At 44.6% G+C, this 16,096-nt stretch overlaps 1 protein-coding gene across 1 annotated transcript in view; it reads right to left on the bottom strand.

Moving 5' to 3' along the window:
• LOC144822567 (chloride anion exchanger-like) overlaps positions 1–16,096 on the bottom strand; it is a 327,927-nt gene that overhangs the window by 264,997 nt on the left and 46,834 nt on the right. The window contains exon 3 of the mRNA XM_078680252.1: positions 1,149–1,288. Coding sequence (XP_078536378.1) covers positions 1,149–1,288 — 140 coding nt within the window. The remainder of the gene's footprint in view (positions 1–1,148; positions 1,289–16,096) is intronic.

The raw sequence follows: 16,096 nt of genomic DNA, 5'->3' as shown, positions 1-16,096 counted from the left end.
TTAACATTCAAGTGAAATACAGAACGGCTACTTCAAAATCGCTCTGTGTTTTACTGTGCAGACGGCAACCCACATGCACTTTAAAGAAGTGAAAGAGATCCCACTACAGGGGGATGCAGTGAGTGACTGCACCCACCTATAAGGGGATGTCTGGGGTCCATGGACCCCCATCTCCCCTCCAAAAGGCTGCCTTTAGGAGCTGCACTGAAAGTGCAGCACCTTTGCGTTGCGCACTTTCAGTGCACCTCCTAACAGCATGTTTACCTCTTCACCGACATCCATAATACGACGCAGAAGCAAAGTGATTTCCTTACTTGCATGGGACCACGGCCCATGCAAATGAGGTAATGCCCTCTAATGATATCGCTGATGCTATATGTGCCCAGCGCTATCTGTATTACAGGAGGGGCCACACCAGCGTCTGTGGCCCCTTCTGTAATACCAAAGGGCCCCAGGGATGCAGAAAGCAGGCGCATACGCCTGTTGCACTCCCCGAGCACTTTCTATACTATTGGCCCAGGAAAGTGGTAGAAAGTCACAACATTTGTCCTTTCAAATGAAAGTGTGTCCTCATGTAACGTAACTGGTGCTATGTAAAGCGCTCTGATAACTGATTCGATTCGGTTCTAGTTCGCGCTATATAAAACTCTGCAAAAAAAAAAAAAAAAAGGGGGTCAATAACAGAGGTGGAATGGTATTCAAAAGAGTGATTGATGTCTGGGCAGGGACAATCGTGAGTGATTTGTTGAGGAGAATGCCAGCTCCTCCATCTTTGTGCGGTGCTTGGGAGAAGGAGGCATGGTCAGTGTGTGGACTATAAGCACCCTATATACACAAAGGGGCAGATTTATGAAGGCCTTGCGCCGCCGGTGCGTCACTTTTTCCCATGTTAAAAATGACGCACCGACGGCGCAAGGCCTTCATAAATCTGCCCCAAAGTCCCCCCTTGCTCTCTTTCTTTCAATTCTGTATTCTTCTGTCCCAAAATACACAATCCTAAAATGTAACAGAACAATATTACTTTGCTGCTGTCATTCTTTCTTTCACATCATGTTGAAGACCAACACTGCAACTGGTCATTAAAACATTTACTCTTTGTGAAGTTAATATGTTAGCAGCTGTAAACTGTTGCATTAAAAAAAGATTACCTTGCAAGACAGCCACGAGCCCAGTGCTGAGGCCTGAGACAATATCACTGAGTAACCATTCCTTCACTCGGTAGCCCCGCATCCATGAGAAAACTGGGAAAAGGGTTAGGGCAACGTGCTTGGCTTTTTGGCGGGAACAGCTGAAAATAATTCAAAGGAAACGTTTAGTCAACAAAGGGTTCCCAGCGGCTGAATCTAAAGTTAATTTTGTGCGTCTCCAGCAAAAGCAATTGATTTCTCATTGCAGCAGTTACCTACCAGCCTCTGTCCAGAGGTACACCCCCACATTCTTGGACAAACTGACATTGCACCTCCAGAACAAAGCAAATAAAATTGTGATTGTTACTTATGGAGCAACAGACCTGATTTCAAAACAGCAATAGACTTTACTGAGAATATGGAACAACTTTGATTTCCGCAGATAGTGGTAGGACACACACAGGTTAACACATGCTTGACCTTATCTTCAGCTATAACTTTGAAACCACTTACGTAGCATAGCATAGCATAGCAGTGCATGCTCAAACATGTTCATTTGATTCTTTCATCTCTATTAGCCCGATCAACACCACATTCAAGCCCATCCCCACCACGCTATCAACATCCCTACAGAAATCTTTCTGACTATGTACAACAGAGTCAAAGACATTCAATTTGTCTTCACTGACGCTGTCTCTCAGTTGAACAATTTGTACCTAAATATAACAGAGACCTTAGACATCATTGCTCCTGTCAAATCCCACAAACCAAACTAGGCTTCAAAACACGCAGGTGAACTATCTGAAAAGAGATGCGTCAAACACAAGCAAGTCATAGACCATAGAAGACAAAACTTATGACAAGATACACACAAATTGAAAGAGTTATTGCACATCTAAAATGAACTGGCTAACCTTGATATGCTAAACAGCCACGCCTGTTCATCACAAAACACTTTGTAGACCAAATGGAGTTTTTAAATTCCAAGGGCCTGATTTGGGTTTTGGCCGCTGTGTTACTCCATTACAACAACACAACGGATACCCTGTCTCCTGCATTACAAGTGCATTATATTATTTCCTATGCAGTTTTTAATAAGGTGGATGAGATAAGCGTCACGTTGTGATGAAGTAACCAGCCCACCAAGCTCTAAATCAGACCTGAAATGTCCTATATTCTAATGTCAAAAATTCCCAATGCCATCACCAGTACACTACAACCTTCCCCTTATGCACCTATTTCTCTACCTCTGCTATTAAGAGCATTCAGCTCTTTCAAACTCATGGAGATTGATGAAACACAATAAACACATCCACTAAAAGAAAAGCGTTCAGTACGCACATGGGCCCATAACAACTCCTCCTAACCTTGTCTTATATGTTAAAATATGATAAACACCTTCCCCAGATTAGGTACCATACCTGTCCCTTTAAAGTATGCTATTATCACCCCACTTATAAAAAAAAAAGTCAGACACAGACCCGAAGATTCTTGCAATTTCCACCCTCCCTTTCCCTCAGGCAGATTATGGAAAAGTAATTGATGGCAAAGCTCCAAGACTACATGGAACTAAATCATCTCCTTGGCGTCCACCTGTACAGGCCTATGAGAAATACCAAAATAGCCATGACAGATATTAGGAGGGCGCTCCTTGTCCCACTGGATGAGGACAAGAAATTAGCCCTTAAAGTCCTCAACCTGTCCACATTCTATAACACTGTTGAGAACACAATACAGCAGATCAGTCTACAAGAATGACAGAAGTAATGCACCTGCCCTACCCTGGCTCCTATACTACCTTTCGAACTGCAGTCAAACATTTAGGACCGGGAAAAGTGTATCATTCATACGTCTGATATTGTGTGGTGTCCCACAAGAGTTATCCTACCCTACCTCCTGTTCAATATCGGAGTATGCCCTTTGGCACACCTTCTCAAGCAGTATCAAGTATATTTTCAAATGTATGCAGAGGAAACACAAATCCATTCCTAGCTAGACAATGATCCAAGCAAAGATGCGGACATCACCTCTTGCCTGGCCAACATTCTCAACTGGATAAATCAGAGCTTCCTCTCTGTCAATAGAAATAAGGCTGTGATTATCGTAAAGGGAGAATGTGTGAACCTGGCTCGCTACCATTTGACTAACTAGAAGTCTTGAACGTCTTCCTTTGCCATCCCAAGGCCATGGATCTTGAGATACTCTTGTACTTTGAATTGCTGTTCAAACACAAATCAACTCGGGGATCAAGTCAAATGCATGTGTCACCAGCCGTCACTACCTCATACAATCCTCCCTCTACCCCCATCTGATCCTTGGTTTGTACTAACAAGAATCCTCATTATCATTCACTTATTCTGTAGTAAGATTATGTACACTGGTCTGATCAAATCACTCATCAGGTTACAAAGCGTACAAGACCAGATAGCCACATTCCTTAGCCTTTGCAAATAGGACCACAATAAGCCTGCTCTGAAGGCTTTTTTTCTAGCTGCCTGGTGAAGCAAGGATTACATTCAAGGTTATCTGCACTGTCCCTAGAGTATTCTGTGAACCAGGTTCCAAATACTTCCAGAAACTAGTAACTCCACACTACAGTGGTACTACATGTATCCAGGGCTTGTATTTTTTTTTTATTTTGTCCTCATCTCACCAATAAGCTACTGCAGATCTTAAAAAGCCGTCATTTTCTAACTGGGCGCCCTTTAGCTTACTGCATTTGCTTAGGTCGACCCAACTGTCCCCTTTTTAAGGGGCTTGGAGTAATCATAAGATCAAAGAGTTAGATCAGCAAATGTTATATTAGTCTCAGATCTCGGCCCCAGCTCGTAAGGGGCTGCCAGATGTTTATAGGTCTATCTTCAGTCCCATCGCGTTCAATGCGGGCCATAGCAAGTCAGGATTTTAACCATTCTTCTGTTTTTGGGGATGGGAATCTTTCTACTTTATACATATTTCTCTCTGGGCAAGCAGCACCAAGAATAGCAACAACCCTCTATGAGTCTGCAATAGGTCCAAAGTGGATAGTCCGTCGTTGCCAAAGAACACTAATGATATATTGACCTCGATGTTTACTTTGAAAATGTCACGGAGAGAGTCTCCCACCCCCTTCCAGAACGTTCCTAATTCCAGGCACTCATAAAAGATATGGATATCATTGGCGTTAGGTACCATGCATCTAGGGCATTTTGGAGTGGGCAATGGGGCAAACTTAGCAATTCTGGCAGGCGTGTGGTAAAGGCGGATAGGTACAAAGAAGTGTTTTTTCTTTAAGCTAGCTGGTTTGATGAATTTATAAAGTAATTTTAAAGATGTTTCTAAGAGATCACCTATGGTGAATTCGAAGGAGGACTGGTGCCAGATCGATGATTTTGGGATTTCTATGTCATCTGCATCTAGGAACATCTTTTACCAAATGGAGATTTCTTTCTTCAATGGCTGGACTAATTGAAAAATAATTTATATGTCCCAGTCTCCTCTTATGCCCCCTTTTTCTGTATTAAACCAGGATTTAAGTTGTAGATACTTAAACTTAGATAAACCAGAAGCTATCTTGGCTCTTAACAGCTCCCACGGATGGATTCCATTTGCATCCCCCAAGTCAGACCAGATAGATATGCCTGCACTCTTAATGGGTCCAGCCAAACAATTATGAAGACAGAGTGGTCCCGGGGAGTCCCATATGGGGCGAGATCTGAATAATTGCCAATTTCCCATCTCAATCTCACATTGTACCAGGTTTCCAGGGCAGCCTTAAGAACTTTCAGACACACTCATTTAAAGAACCTTGGGGCCCCAAACTAGAAACCCTTCAGCAATCTTCCCCATGTGGTTCCTGCTGGTTTAGAAAGTAGCATCCGTATAGCTTTAAATTGGAATGCGACTAAATACCAGCTGATGTCTGGGAGTGCTAACCCACCTTTAGTGAGTCTGCGCCTCTTGCAGATACCCTGCTTGGGGAAAATCAAAAGGACAGCGTTGAACAAATAAGTCAACTTTGAAAGAATGGCCATCTTCACAAGGTTGACTATCCCATAGATTGTCAAGGGAAGATTCCTCCACCTTGCGAAGGGATCAATTACCTTGATAGTTTTATTCAGGTTGATCAGGTGGATTTTATCGAGTTCTTTGACAATATGAATGCCTAGGTATTTAAACTCGCTACTGATAGATCCCTCCCACTGATCGATGTTCCAACACATCACCTCTGTTTTGGAAGAGTTGGCTAAATAACCAGAAATGGAGCCGAATCCCTCCAAAAGGCTTTCAACCCGCGGAATATGGATTGCTAGTATATAGTATTAAATCATCAGCTTATAGAGCTAATTTACATTGATAGCGCTGAGATTCAAAGGGATAGATTAAATCATCCAATCTAATAGCTTGTGCCAGTGGCTCTATGTAAATATTGAATAACAGAGGTGAAATAGGGCACCCCTGTCTTGTTCCCCTTTGGATGTTAAAACTGGAAGTAAGCATACCGTTTACCAGAATCTTTGCTGAGGCTCCCTTGTAGCATTTCCTCAGAGTATGAATATATATAGGGCTGAAGCCCATTGCCCCTAATACCTCCTAGAGATACACCCAGCAGACCCTATCAAAAGCATTGGCTGCATCCAAGGCAACTACTGCCAAAGGATCTGATCTTACTATGGCCAAGTCAATATTGCCTATCGGCTATTGTGTCTGCTCTTGAATATATCTCCCAGTTATGAAGCCTTTCTGATCAATGTTAACCAGATCAGGGGCCAGCCCTGGCAAGTCTCCCAGCCAAAATACCCATAAAGATCTTGTAATTGGCATTCAGCAGGGAGATCAGGCGGTATGAGTCTGCTTTGAGTGGGTCCTTACCGGGTTTAAATATCAATACAATGGTTGCTTCCTTCCAGGAGCTTGGAACCTGGCCCCTTAGACTATATGCTGATTTAAACAGGGTGCCCAATGCCGGGGTCAATTCGTCTGACAGGAGTTTATAAACTTCATTTGGCAGTGCATCAGTTCCTGATGCTTTATTGTTCTTAGATAACTTTATTTGGGTTTTTATCTCTTCTAATGTGCTAGGGGCATCCAGGAGGTCACGGCTAGCTTCAGTTAACGTTGGGAGGAATTTACTCCTCAACCAGATTTGTATTTGTTCTTTAGAGGGAGCTAAATTCTCTTTATAGAGATCTGAGAATATTATAAACTCACTGATATTATTTTTTGAGCGATCAGCTCTAGCCTTCCAGGCTAAAAGCGCACCTGCTTTCTCTGCGTAATCATAGTTTGCATGTTCTTAATGAGCCATTGTGCCTTGCACTTCTCATCCAGTTTCCCCCTGTACTCCTGCCTAGTTCTATCTAGGTCATCCGGAGCTTTAGCCAACCCCTCTGGACATCCCTTGCTTAGTCGAATTCTCTCGGTTTCCAACTGCCCGATTCTTTCCTCGATTGTATGTAGCTCTCGGGCTTCAGCTCGATTATTAGAGCAAATAAAGCCATGTAGCCTGCCCCTCAGATTAGCCTTGAAGGTATCCTAAATGATGTCTATAGTGGTTGAGCCAATATTTAAAGCAAAGAATGCCAAAGAAGATAGTTTAGTAGCCTGAATAATTTCGGGGTCCGATAGTTTTGCTCTGTTAAGCATCCATCTGGTTTGTAACATATTGGACTTTTTAAGATCTGAAAATAATATTGGGGCATGATCTGAGAGATGGCTTGGTAATATTGAGACCCCCAGCAAGCTACCTAGGAGATACGTATTGATTAAAATATAATCAATCCTGGATGAATGATGATACTTTTTACTATAAAACGTGTACCCCTGAAGATCTCACTTCTGTTCCTTTCAAACGTCTACCAAGTCTAAGTCATGCATCAGATTCTTCATGGCTTGATTGATTTGAGGGGCCCCTATATAGTGCATTTGATTTGACCTATCTTTTTGGGGGTCGAGAAGAACATTAAAATTCCTCCGCTAATCAGGGGGGAGGTTGTCATAAATAATTTGGACTGCAATTTACAAATATAAGATGGATCGTCAACATTTGGTCCATACAAGGAGGCACAAGTTAACTCTGTTCCTCCGAAATCCAGTTGTGCCCCTATCCACCTCCCCGTATGGTCCGTCTGTGCCGATTTAATAGAGCAAGTGACTCCCTGCTTAATCAGGATTGCGACTACCCGACTATTAATCGTTTGTTCAGAGGAACAATAGCATTTTATCCAAACAATTCTAAAAAATATTGCACGAGATTCCTCTGAACTCAGGTGCGTTTCTTGTAAAAGACAAACCTGATCTACAGAGAGCTCTAAATATTTCAGTATCAACCTTTGCCTTCGTGGACATCTCAGCCTGTTTACATTCCAAGAGATACAACAGATCTTACTATTTTTTATATAATCTCCTGCCATCAGCTTACAAACCCTTGATGTTGGCTAATCGACCAATTTTCCATAAAATTCAAGTGAGATGAGGAATATTTTTCAGTTTTATCCATTGCTCCTCACCCAGTGCTTCCTCCCTCTCCCCCTTGTGACCACTTTGTCCCATGAGGAACTCTCCCTTCCAATAGGCTGAGCCTATTCGGTCACTGCTCCCCAGGGCTATAATCATATACTTAAGTGGTATTGGTTAGTTCTGGGAATCTGATGCCAGGGAACCCCTTATGCCCTTATCTCCCTCCTCTTCTATCTTCATACTCCGTTTTAATTTTATCTATAAAGGCATCCACGTCCTCTGTTGAGCGAAACTGATGCATCTGATTATCCCACATTACCCGTAGTTGGGCTGGAAATATCAATTGGTGATGTGTGTAATATCAGATCTTATCGAGAAGGGGAATGAGTCTTGGCCTGTTCTGAAACAGTTATAGTACCTTCCTTGAGGGCCGAAGATAAAATTAGCTCCTTAACAGATTATAAAAAGGAAATTAACCAAAATCTTCCTTGGTCTTTGTCTGCCAGGATTCCTCCTGAAGGTATCACGGTGCACCCTTTGGATCTCATGTACCAGATAGATCTATTGCGTCAGTCCTCGTGGTAACCTCCTCCAACTTCTGGGCTAACACCTCATAGGATGTTTGGATAGCCGCCTGATTCACTTCTGACACAGAGAACCTGCTCGCCATCTCAACCTGGTTCGTTTGCGAAATCTTAAAACTGCTCGACATCAGCAAGTGAGATATCGGACAACGAACGAGACATGGAGTCTTGAGCCCCATTCCCTGTGGCTGTTTCATTTGCACTGTCCTGAATTTCCAGAACAGTATACCTGTTGGAAAGACTGAGTGCCGAGCGAATGGCTGATGAAGTTACCGTTGAACCCCCTGATCCATCCGGGCTTTCCGCTTGCTTACCCCTTCGATTTGCACTGCAGGAAGGGAGTGTGGACTGAGGATTTACCTTTATCTTCAACTGATGGATTATGCAGGCCACCTGAAGGCTCTCCTGAGTAGCCCTTTGTGCTGGCTCACTTGTGACTGCTGTTGAGGAGGACATGACTTTGTAAAATGGTTTCAGGGAGGAAGTGATTTTCACTTTCAGAGAAGATTTTTTCTTCTGCCTGCCTCTCCCCTTACCCTTGCTGACCTCTCTCCCCTTTGAGTCAGCCTTGTCCGTCATGGCCCCTCGCTGCTTGCGCTGTTTAACCAATGCTTTAATTTCTGAAATAGGAAGGGATACTCAGGGGGGCAAAAAAGGGTGTGTAATGTCAGTGTTATAGGATGCGTGGGCCACTCTAGCTCGCAGCATGTATCTGTTGATTTTAGGAGGTGGGGAGATCACTTTAGCCACTGTCCCTTCAACTCAAGTCTCCGTGCATCAGTGGGGGTCCTCTCCGTCCACCCTTTTACTCCTTCCACAGGTGAAATTGTACCTGCACATGTTGATTCCTCACCCTGGGTCGAGTGGACTCTGTAGGTAGACCTAATAGGGGGGGTGATAAGAAGATTGACTGGAGGTATTACGCATACCCTCTTACCTCCGTGCAGCCCACTCAGGAGTACCTGCTGTGCAGTATCTACTTACTGCCTGATCCTTGCCTCAGAGCTCGGGTGAAGATTGGCGCCGGTGCTGTCTCTGCCCCCGGCGATCCAGAGCAGGAAGCAGGCGGTGTCCCAGCATTTCGGCAGCCGTGCCGCCTCCTCCCACCGCCAGTCGCCAACCTCCCAGGAGCAGGGAAGCGAGACTGCCTGTTCACCTGGGCCAAGAAAATCACAGAAGGCACCAAGCATCGCCCCCTCTTGAGGTACGTGGAAGGGGGTTAGAGTAATAAAAAAAAAGTTAAGATCGGGTTCATGGCATCAGACCCAGCGAGGAGCACAAGGGAAGCGTGACCGCGGCCGTTTAGCCGGCCGCCATGTTCCTCCAAACAAGTATCCAGGGTTTGTAAATTAAATGCTATTAGTCGGCCTGTAGCACTTATTGCGCTACTAACTTTAGTAGCCCTTTAGACATTTCTCAGGCCAGCCATTGCAGCCAGTCTGCAGTTTAAACTGCCATTTCAGCTTGACGAAATAAACCATTTACCAGAACTAAACATTTTTCTTTAATACAGGTAAGTCAGCCATAGGGCAGGCCGTAAAGAGCCCATAGGACAGAGTGCAGTGTATTAAAAAACTTGGACATGTCCTTTTAACTTTTATATGTCCTGGTATTGAAAAACTCTTAAATTCGTTTTTCACTACTACAAGGCCCATCTCTTCCTTAGGATAACATTGGGTTACTTTATTACATTTAATGATAACTTAAAATTGGTAGCAAGAAGGAATGTCGAGTTTGGTGCCTAAAGAATTGTATTTTAAAAACCTCTTTAATGGTGAAGCCAGATTTTAAGTCAAAATTCTGAAAATGCTACTTTTAGAAAGTTGACATTTTCTTATCCCAACCAATTGGTGCCTGCAGTGTGTTTCCAGTGTCACATGACTAGGTTTAGCTGGCTGTTCGTGTTTGCGTATTGCTTCCAGAAGTGAGGGAATAGGTGTTGGTCAGATGGGTCATCTCTGACTTGAAGGGGTGGACGAGTGTGTCACCTACCACATTTGCACATCACAAACCCTCTGCCTGAAAACATTTAGAAAGGGTTTGACGCCAGTCTTTTTTTGCCCCCAAACAAGCTGGGGCGAGGGCAGGGAGGTAGAAAATTCCAGATTACTCTTGGGGTGGAAATCTCCAGAACCTTCTTCTACTTCAAAGCTGTGACAACTATAAATATTATACCCTCAAACCCAACTCTTCAGTACACCTCTGGACCTGTGGAAGACTCAGATGGACTGCTGTGCTGCTCTGTTGCAGGAAGGACTGCTACTCTGCTGCCTAAGTGAAAAGGAATGGACTTGCATCTTGAACCCAGGACCACCAGAGTGACTCCAAGGGCTAGTTGGCTGGCCTCCTGATCAGAGCCTCAGGGACAAAAAAAACCCCAACCCCTTTGAACCCAGCACCTGGACTCTGTCTGCTGTGAGTCTTGCCCTCCAAGGGTGCCACTCCAGTCCTGGACCCTTGGAAGTGGGCTGGAGGTGCCTTCCAGGCAAGCTATCGTCCTTTGGCATCATCGATACAGCACAGTACATCGCCCTGCAGCCTCGCAACAGAACCACCGCTGCAAGACACATCGCCGTCACAGGACCATGCAGTTCTTCAGAACTGCCCTGTGCGATGCCTCCTCAACAGAGGACCTTGCATTGCAGCCCTGCAACTCATTGGAAGTGCCACTGCACAACACATCCTTGATGCAGGATCTTGCATCGCAGCCCCACAGCTCCCCAAAATCACTACTCTACAACACTTCCTTGATGCAGCACCTTGTATCATAGCCCGCGTCTCATTGGCACCGCCACTTTGCGAAGTATCCTCAACGCACGATCTCGCAACTCTCAGCAACCAGGATTTAAGGTACTATTTTCAGCGTCCCTTTAATTGATACCTGCATCTGGTCTATGCTCCATTGTGGTCGACCTCCACTTGAGACTTTGTCCCAGTCCGGTGCGACCAGCTAACTGCAATTGGCGCTTTGTGCTTTTAGTCACTATTTTCACTTAAAAATTAAAAAATTGCACACCTTCGGTTCTACTGACTGTATTTTTTTTAATTTGTTCTCAAATGGTTAATACATTTTACTCTATTTTTCTAAATTGGTGTGGGATTTTTCTTATGTCTTGTTTTCACTTTATTACTGATTGAGGTACTGCATAAATCCTTTTACACATTTCATCTATGTTATGCCTGACTACTTTGTTCCAAGCTACTAGAGTGTAAGGCACATGTTAATTTGGGGTGTGCTTGTGACTTCACTCGGACCCAAATTGTGGCGGTTTCATCCCCCTTAACCATTAATAACATTTCCTACAGATAGTCACCATGGTAGTTTGCAACCAAAATTCACACCGATATGTGGGGAGGGAGAAATTCACATGTTGGGAAATGCAGGATACTATCTCCCGATCTATATTTAACTTCACAACAGGTATCCTACCACCATACTTATAATGTTTGTCTGTAGTTTTGTCCTCCTGCCCACGAAAAAATATTAAATATTTTTATTGTTGACCCTCCCACACACTATTGGTGTCATGCTTCATCATTAGTCAGTGGTGTTGCATCTGTCGCTCATCAATTGTCATAACGCAGAACATAAAACAAACATCAAAAGGTGAGGCTAGCCTACTTGTCTATGCTCCAGATAGAGAAGCATATACTGGTACCTGTTTTCTTCAGAATCTTAACGGTGCAAGAGGACAAAGGAACATTAAAAAAAAGTAATCTTAGCTACTGAGTGAGAGTAGAAGGATTGGGTGGATGTAGCACATTCTTTTAATGCATGCATCGATATGCTAGTTCCATGCATGCCCATTCACACACAAAAGTGTGCCCATGATCCCTAATGTTTGGTTGAGGACACACTATAAAGACAGCACAAAATATCTTGCTTTCCTAATGCATTGCAAATGCAATAGGGGCAAATCTCTCATCCCTTTGCATCCATGTTATTGTACTAACTCAGCAGTAGACAAACATGCATAAGATGATCACGGTGTTGTGTATTCCGGGTATCACTACAAACGTGATGTGCGTAGCACTTTGTGAGGTCATAGTCTATGGTTCTTTGTACGCATACATGTTAGTGCCCCCGTCACTCACCTACGTCCAAGATTTAGTGAATGTTCAGGAATTACCCATCTTACCACTCCAGCGGTTGCGTGTCATAGTTAGCCTACGGTACCACCAAACACCCATGCTAACGTTTTCTCCTCGCTGGTGGATGGGGCTACAAGGCTGCGGTGTGGCAGAATGTAAATCATGGCATGAGGCCATCAGCGATGCTGTCTTGGAAATATAGTTGTTTTGGCGGGACAGTGGACTTCAATCTCTTGTGATTTAATGTGTGATCACTGTGAGTGGGCGGAGCCAAGTGGTGTATGTACACCCCCAGCTTTCTACTAACTTAGGTTTGTCATGAAGGTGATGTCTTGGACATGTAGTTGTAATGCTGAGGCTATTGCTTCAATCTCTTGTGACAATAACGTGCGATCACAGAGTGGGTGGAGCCAAGTGGGACATGCACGCCCCAATCTATCTACTAACATAGGATTGTCAGGAAGATGACAGAAAAGGGTAAACCATTCTCTGTTTAAATGCCCATCAAACAGAATGTATTTTGTAGAGGGACAGGTTTCCTAGATCCTTGTGGTATATAGTCTGAGGCATGTGATTGTCATGCATGTCTGTTGAACACATGGTGTGGTTAGCACATACAGTGCTCTGTAGTTGCAGTCGATGTCTGTGGTAACCATGCAGTTAATATATACAGAAGACCGTGGTCAAAGCAGCCATAATGTTTTTGGTAAAAGAGGTGAAAAAGCCCAAGTAGGCCTCAACAATCCTCCCCTTCCCAACTTGGGCCTCATCAAAAATTCCCTGGATTTGTATCCAGTAACACTGATTCAGGAATTACCAATACCAGAGTACCTGTACATTTAGAGTTACCAAGTTTCAACTGCCTGAGTCCATTGGTGAAACTTGAAAACCTGCAACTCTGATGGAGCCTGTGACACCCATATTTGCCTGTAGGGACAGTAATGCCGCCTGCATGATTTATGAGTGTATACTCCTGCCCTGAGTGCCCAACTGCACTTGCATCTGTACTGGAATCCAGAATGTGTGTTAGCACACCAACCTAACTTGGCCTGTCCATGGTAAAGCCATGGACTAGAACTTGTTCTGTGACCTTGAGGGAGCACTAAGAGTATCCACGTTTAGAGGAGTAAATAGTTCAGAGCATATCTTTTTTGTTTAAAGAGGGAATTCAACCTACTGGTCCCATTGACTTAAAGTTCTGCTTAGATTTAACACCCAGACCCTTGTACCAACATTCCATGTGCATGTTGAATGCATATATGCATGATGGGTGTGTGGCACACCTATGGTACCTAGACTCTCTGTATGATGAAAGTCTCAGTGCTATGACCAGCTGGATCCGTATTTGAGAGCCCCTGATCTAGCATGGCACAAGATGGTGGATGGATATAGCTTCCCCAGACATTGAAAGTGTATTGAGTGCATTTCTTATTCTAGAGGGTGGAAACCCAGACACTGTCATGAGGGTGGATGGATACCAGACTGCCCTTAGACGTTTTATGAGGACCTTTTAGCAAGGGATTGCTAAATAGATTTTCCTGAGCACTTCTATGTAGCAGATGGTAGGGGAGAGGTGTGACTCAGCAGATTCTGTTGTTAAACCAAAGGTTCTATACAGGGCCTGCCTTTTTGTATTTCCTTGATTGCTACTTCAGGAAAGCTAATGACAGCCAGGAGCAGACATGCTGTGAGACCCATTACCTTGTACAATTGTTGTGTATGCACTACAGCAAGAAAACGACATTTGAATGAGACACTTAAACCGGTTTTAGAACCTTAGTCTGGAAAATGACTATAAAACTAGGACATGGTTCCAGCTGCAAGTTACTTTATTAACTAAGAAATGGAAAGCCCTGCAGAGTACTCGATGTATGGCTGTAAGACTAGTGCTGGTATCTGCAAGACCGCCAGTCTCCTAAAGGTGAGTGGACATTACCTGAAGTCTATGCTGATTGGAGAAGATGAATATCAGCTAAGTACCAAGACATCTGCCTGCCTCCACAGAGAAGGACGCAGAGTGCCTGGCCTTGTTGGAGGAGAGGCTGTCCAGAGGAGAAGTCTAACCATGTTTCTAACCTGTGGAGCATACAGAAAGTCCACAACCAGTGACTACCAAGGCATGAAACTACTCATGTGCTCCCTGTGTGGCTCATGTGACAAACTTCATGAAGAACATCCGCAAGTGAGTGTGGCTGAGGGCTGCCCGGCATCACTGCATCACTGCAGTGTATCCAAAGGGACTTGTGCTGCTGCTGTTCACTGTGCAACATGCCTGGTCCAAATCATCGAGGTTGTGAAGATCTTGCCCTCCCCATTGTCCCAAGGTTGCAACTGCACAGGACAAAGCACCAGATGAACACGCCTGCTGTACTGTGCATCTGAGTGGCTCTAGCAAGAAGTGAGGCTGCCATCCTCAGTACTGGACCACTTCTGAGGAATTCCACTTCCATCAACCTGAATAAAGCATTAACTGAAGGTGCTACAACCACATTCCTGGTGAGCTGTTAACATGGGGCCTGAATGAAAGAGATTAAAACTGTGAAGACACCCTCACTGTTAGAAGAATAGCATTACCAACCTAAACTCTTTCAGCTCAACATTACACAAAGTGACCAGGTTGATACTGCACGGTGATGGCTTAATGAACTCCTGTGCTGTTGTTGCCTATATGCATCTTTAAAAAGAAATCCAGAGTTTTATACTGCACGACCCAAAGGTATCAGAGCACTTTACATGAGCGCCAGTTGCGTTTCAGACGGACACATGAATTTTTTGTAAGGCATAGGGTGACTAAGTGATTTGCCTAGAATCACAGGATGTTGAGCGTCCCTGCCGAGACTGGAACCCGGTTCCCCAGGGTCGAGGTCGACCGCTCTAGCCATAAGGCCACATCCTCTCTGGCATCTGAAGCAGGGAACCAGAGCCAGAAGTTCAGACGAGGAGCGCAGTTGTCTCAAAGGGGTGTAGAAACAACGCCTTTTTGCAAATAGGTAGGACCTTGGCTGTAGACAGTCGATAGCAATGACTAATGATTTGAACTTAACCCTTACATCCACGGGCAGCCAGTGCAATGAGCGCAGGTAGTGACTCACACTACATATGGAAGGAGAAGCCTGGAGAAGCCTGGCTGCCGCGTTCTGGACCACCTGAAGCTTCTTCAATAAGAAGCCAGGGATATCCACATAAAGAGCATTGGCATAGTACAGCCGAGATAGAACATGGGCGCAAATGACTGTCTCCTTTGCAGCCCTAGGCAGAAGGGGTAGGAACTGCCTCAAGGTTTTAAGAAGGCTAAAGCAGGTGCCCGGGAGCTTTTTAACCTGATTGGAGTAAGAAAGGTTCTCTTCAAACCACACCCCCAAATTCTTAACAGACTTTCCAACTGAGGAAGGCAGGGGAGACTCTTGAGGCCAGAGAGAGTCCCTAAATTTAGCTGGAAATTTCCCGAAGAGGAGAATCTCAGATTTCTCTTCGTTGCATTTGGGTTGTGTGGAGGCAAGCCATTTGAAGATGGTGGACAAACAATGCTTCACAGAGGAGACGGAGTCTGAATTTTTTTCCCAGGTAAAAAGAAGCTAAATATTGTCAGCTTAGGCGATTGTCTTTGCCCCCAGTTCTTCTGCCAGGTAAACCAGTGGTGTAACGTAAACGTTAAAGAGAAGGGGGCTAAGCGAGGACCCCTGGGGAACCCCTGTGGTTAATGTCTGGGGAGCGGAAGAGGGCGGTGGAAGACAGACCTGCTGGACTTGTCCATCCAAAAAGGATCTGAGCCAGCCCCACGCAGTGCCAGAGACCCCTATCTCAGTAAGTCGCGTAAGAAGCCGTGAGCGTGGGACCATGTCGAACGCCGCCAAC

This window comes from Lissotriton helveticus, chromosome 1_1 (assembly GCF_964261635.1).
Source record: "Lissotriton helveticus chromosome 1_1, aLisHel1.1, whole genome shotgun sequence".
Lineage (NCBI taxonomy): Eukaryota > Metazoa > Chordata > Amphibia > Caudata > Salamandridae > Lissotriton > Lissotriton helveticus.
Note: the sequence above shows the minus strand (reverse complement) of the source record. Positions and strands in the feature narration are given on the sequence as shown.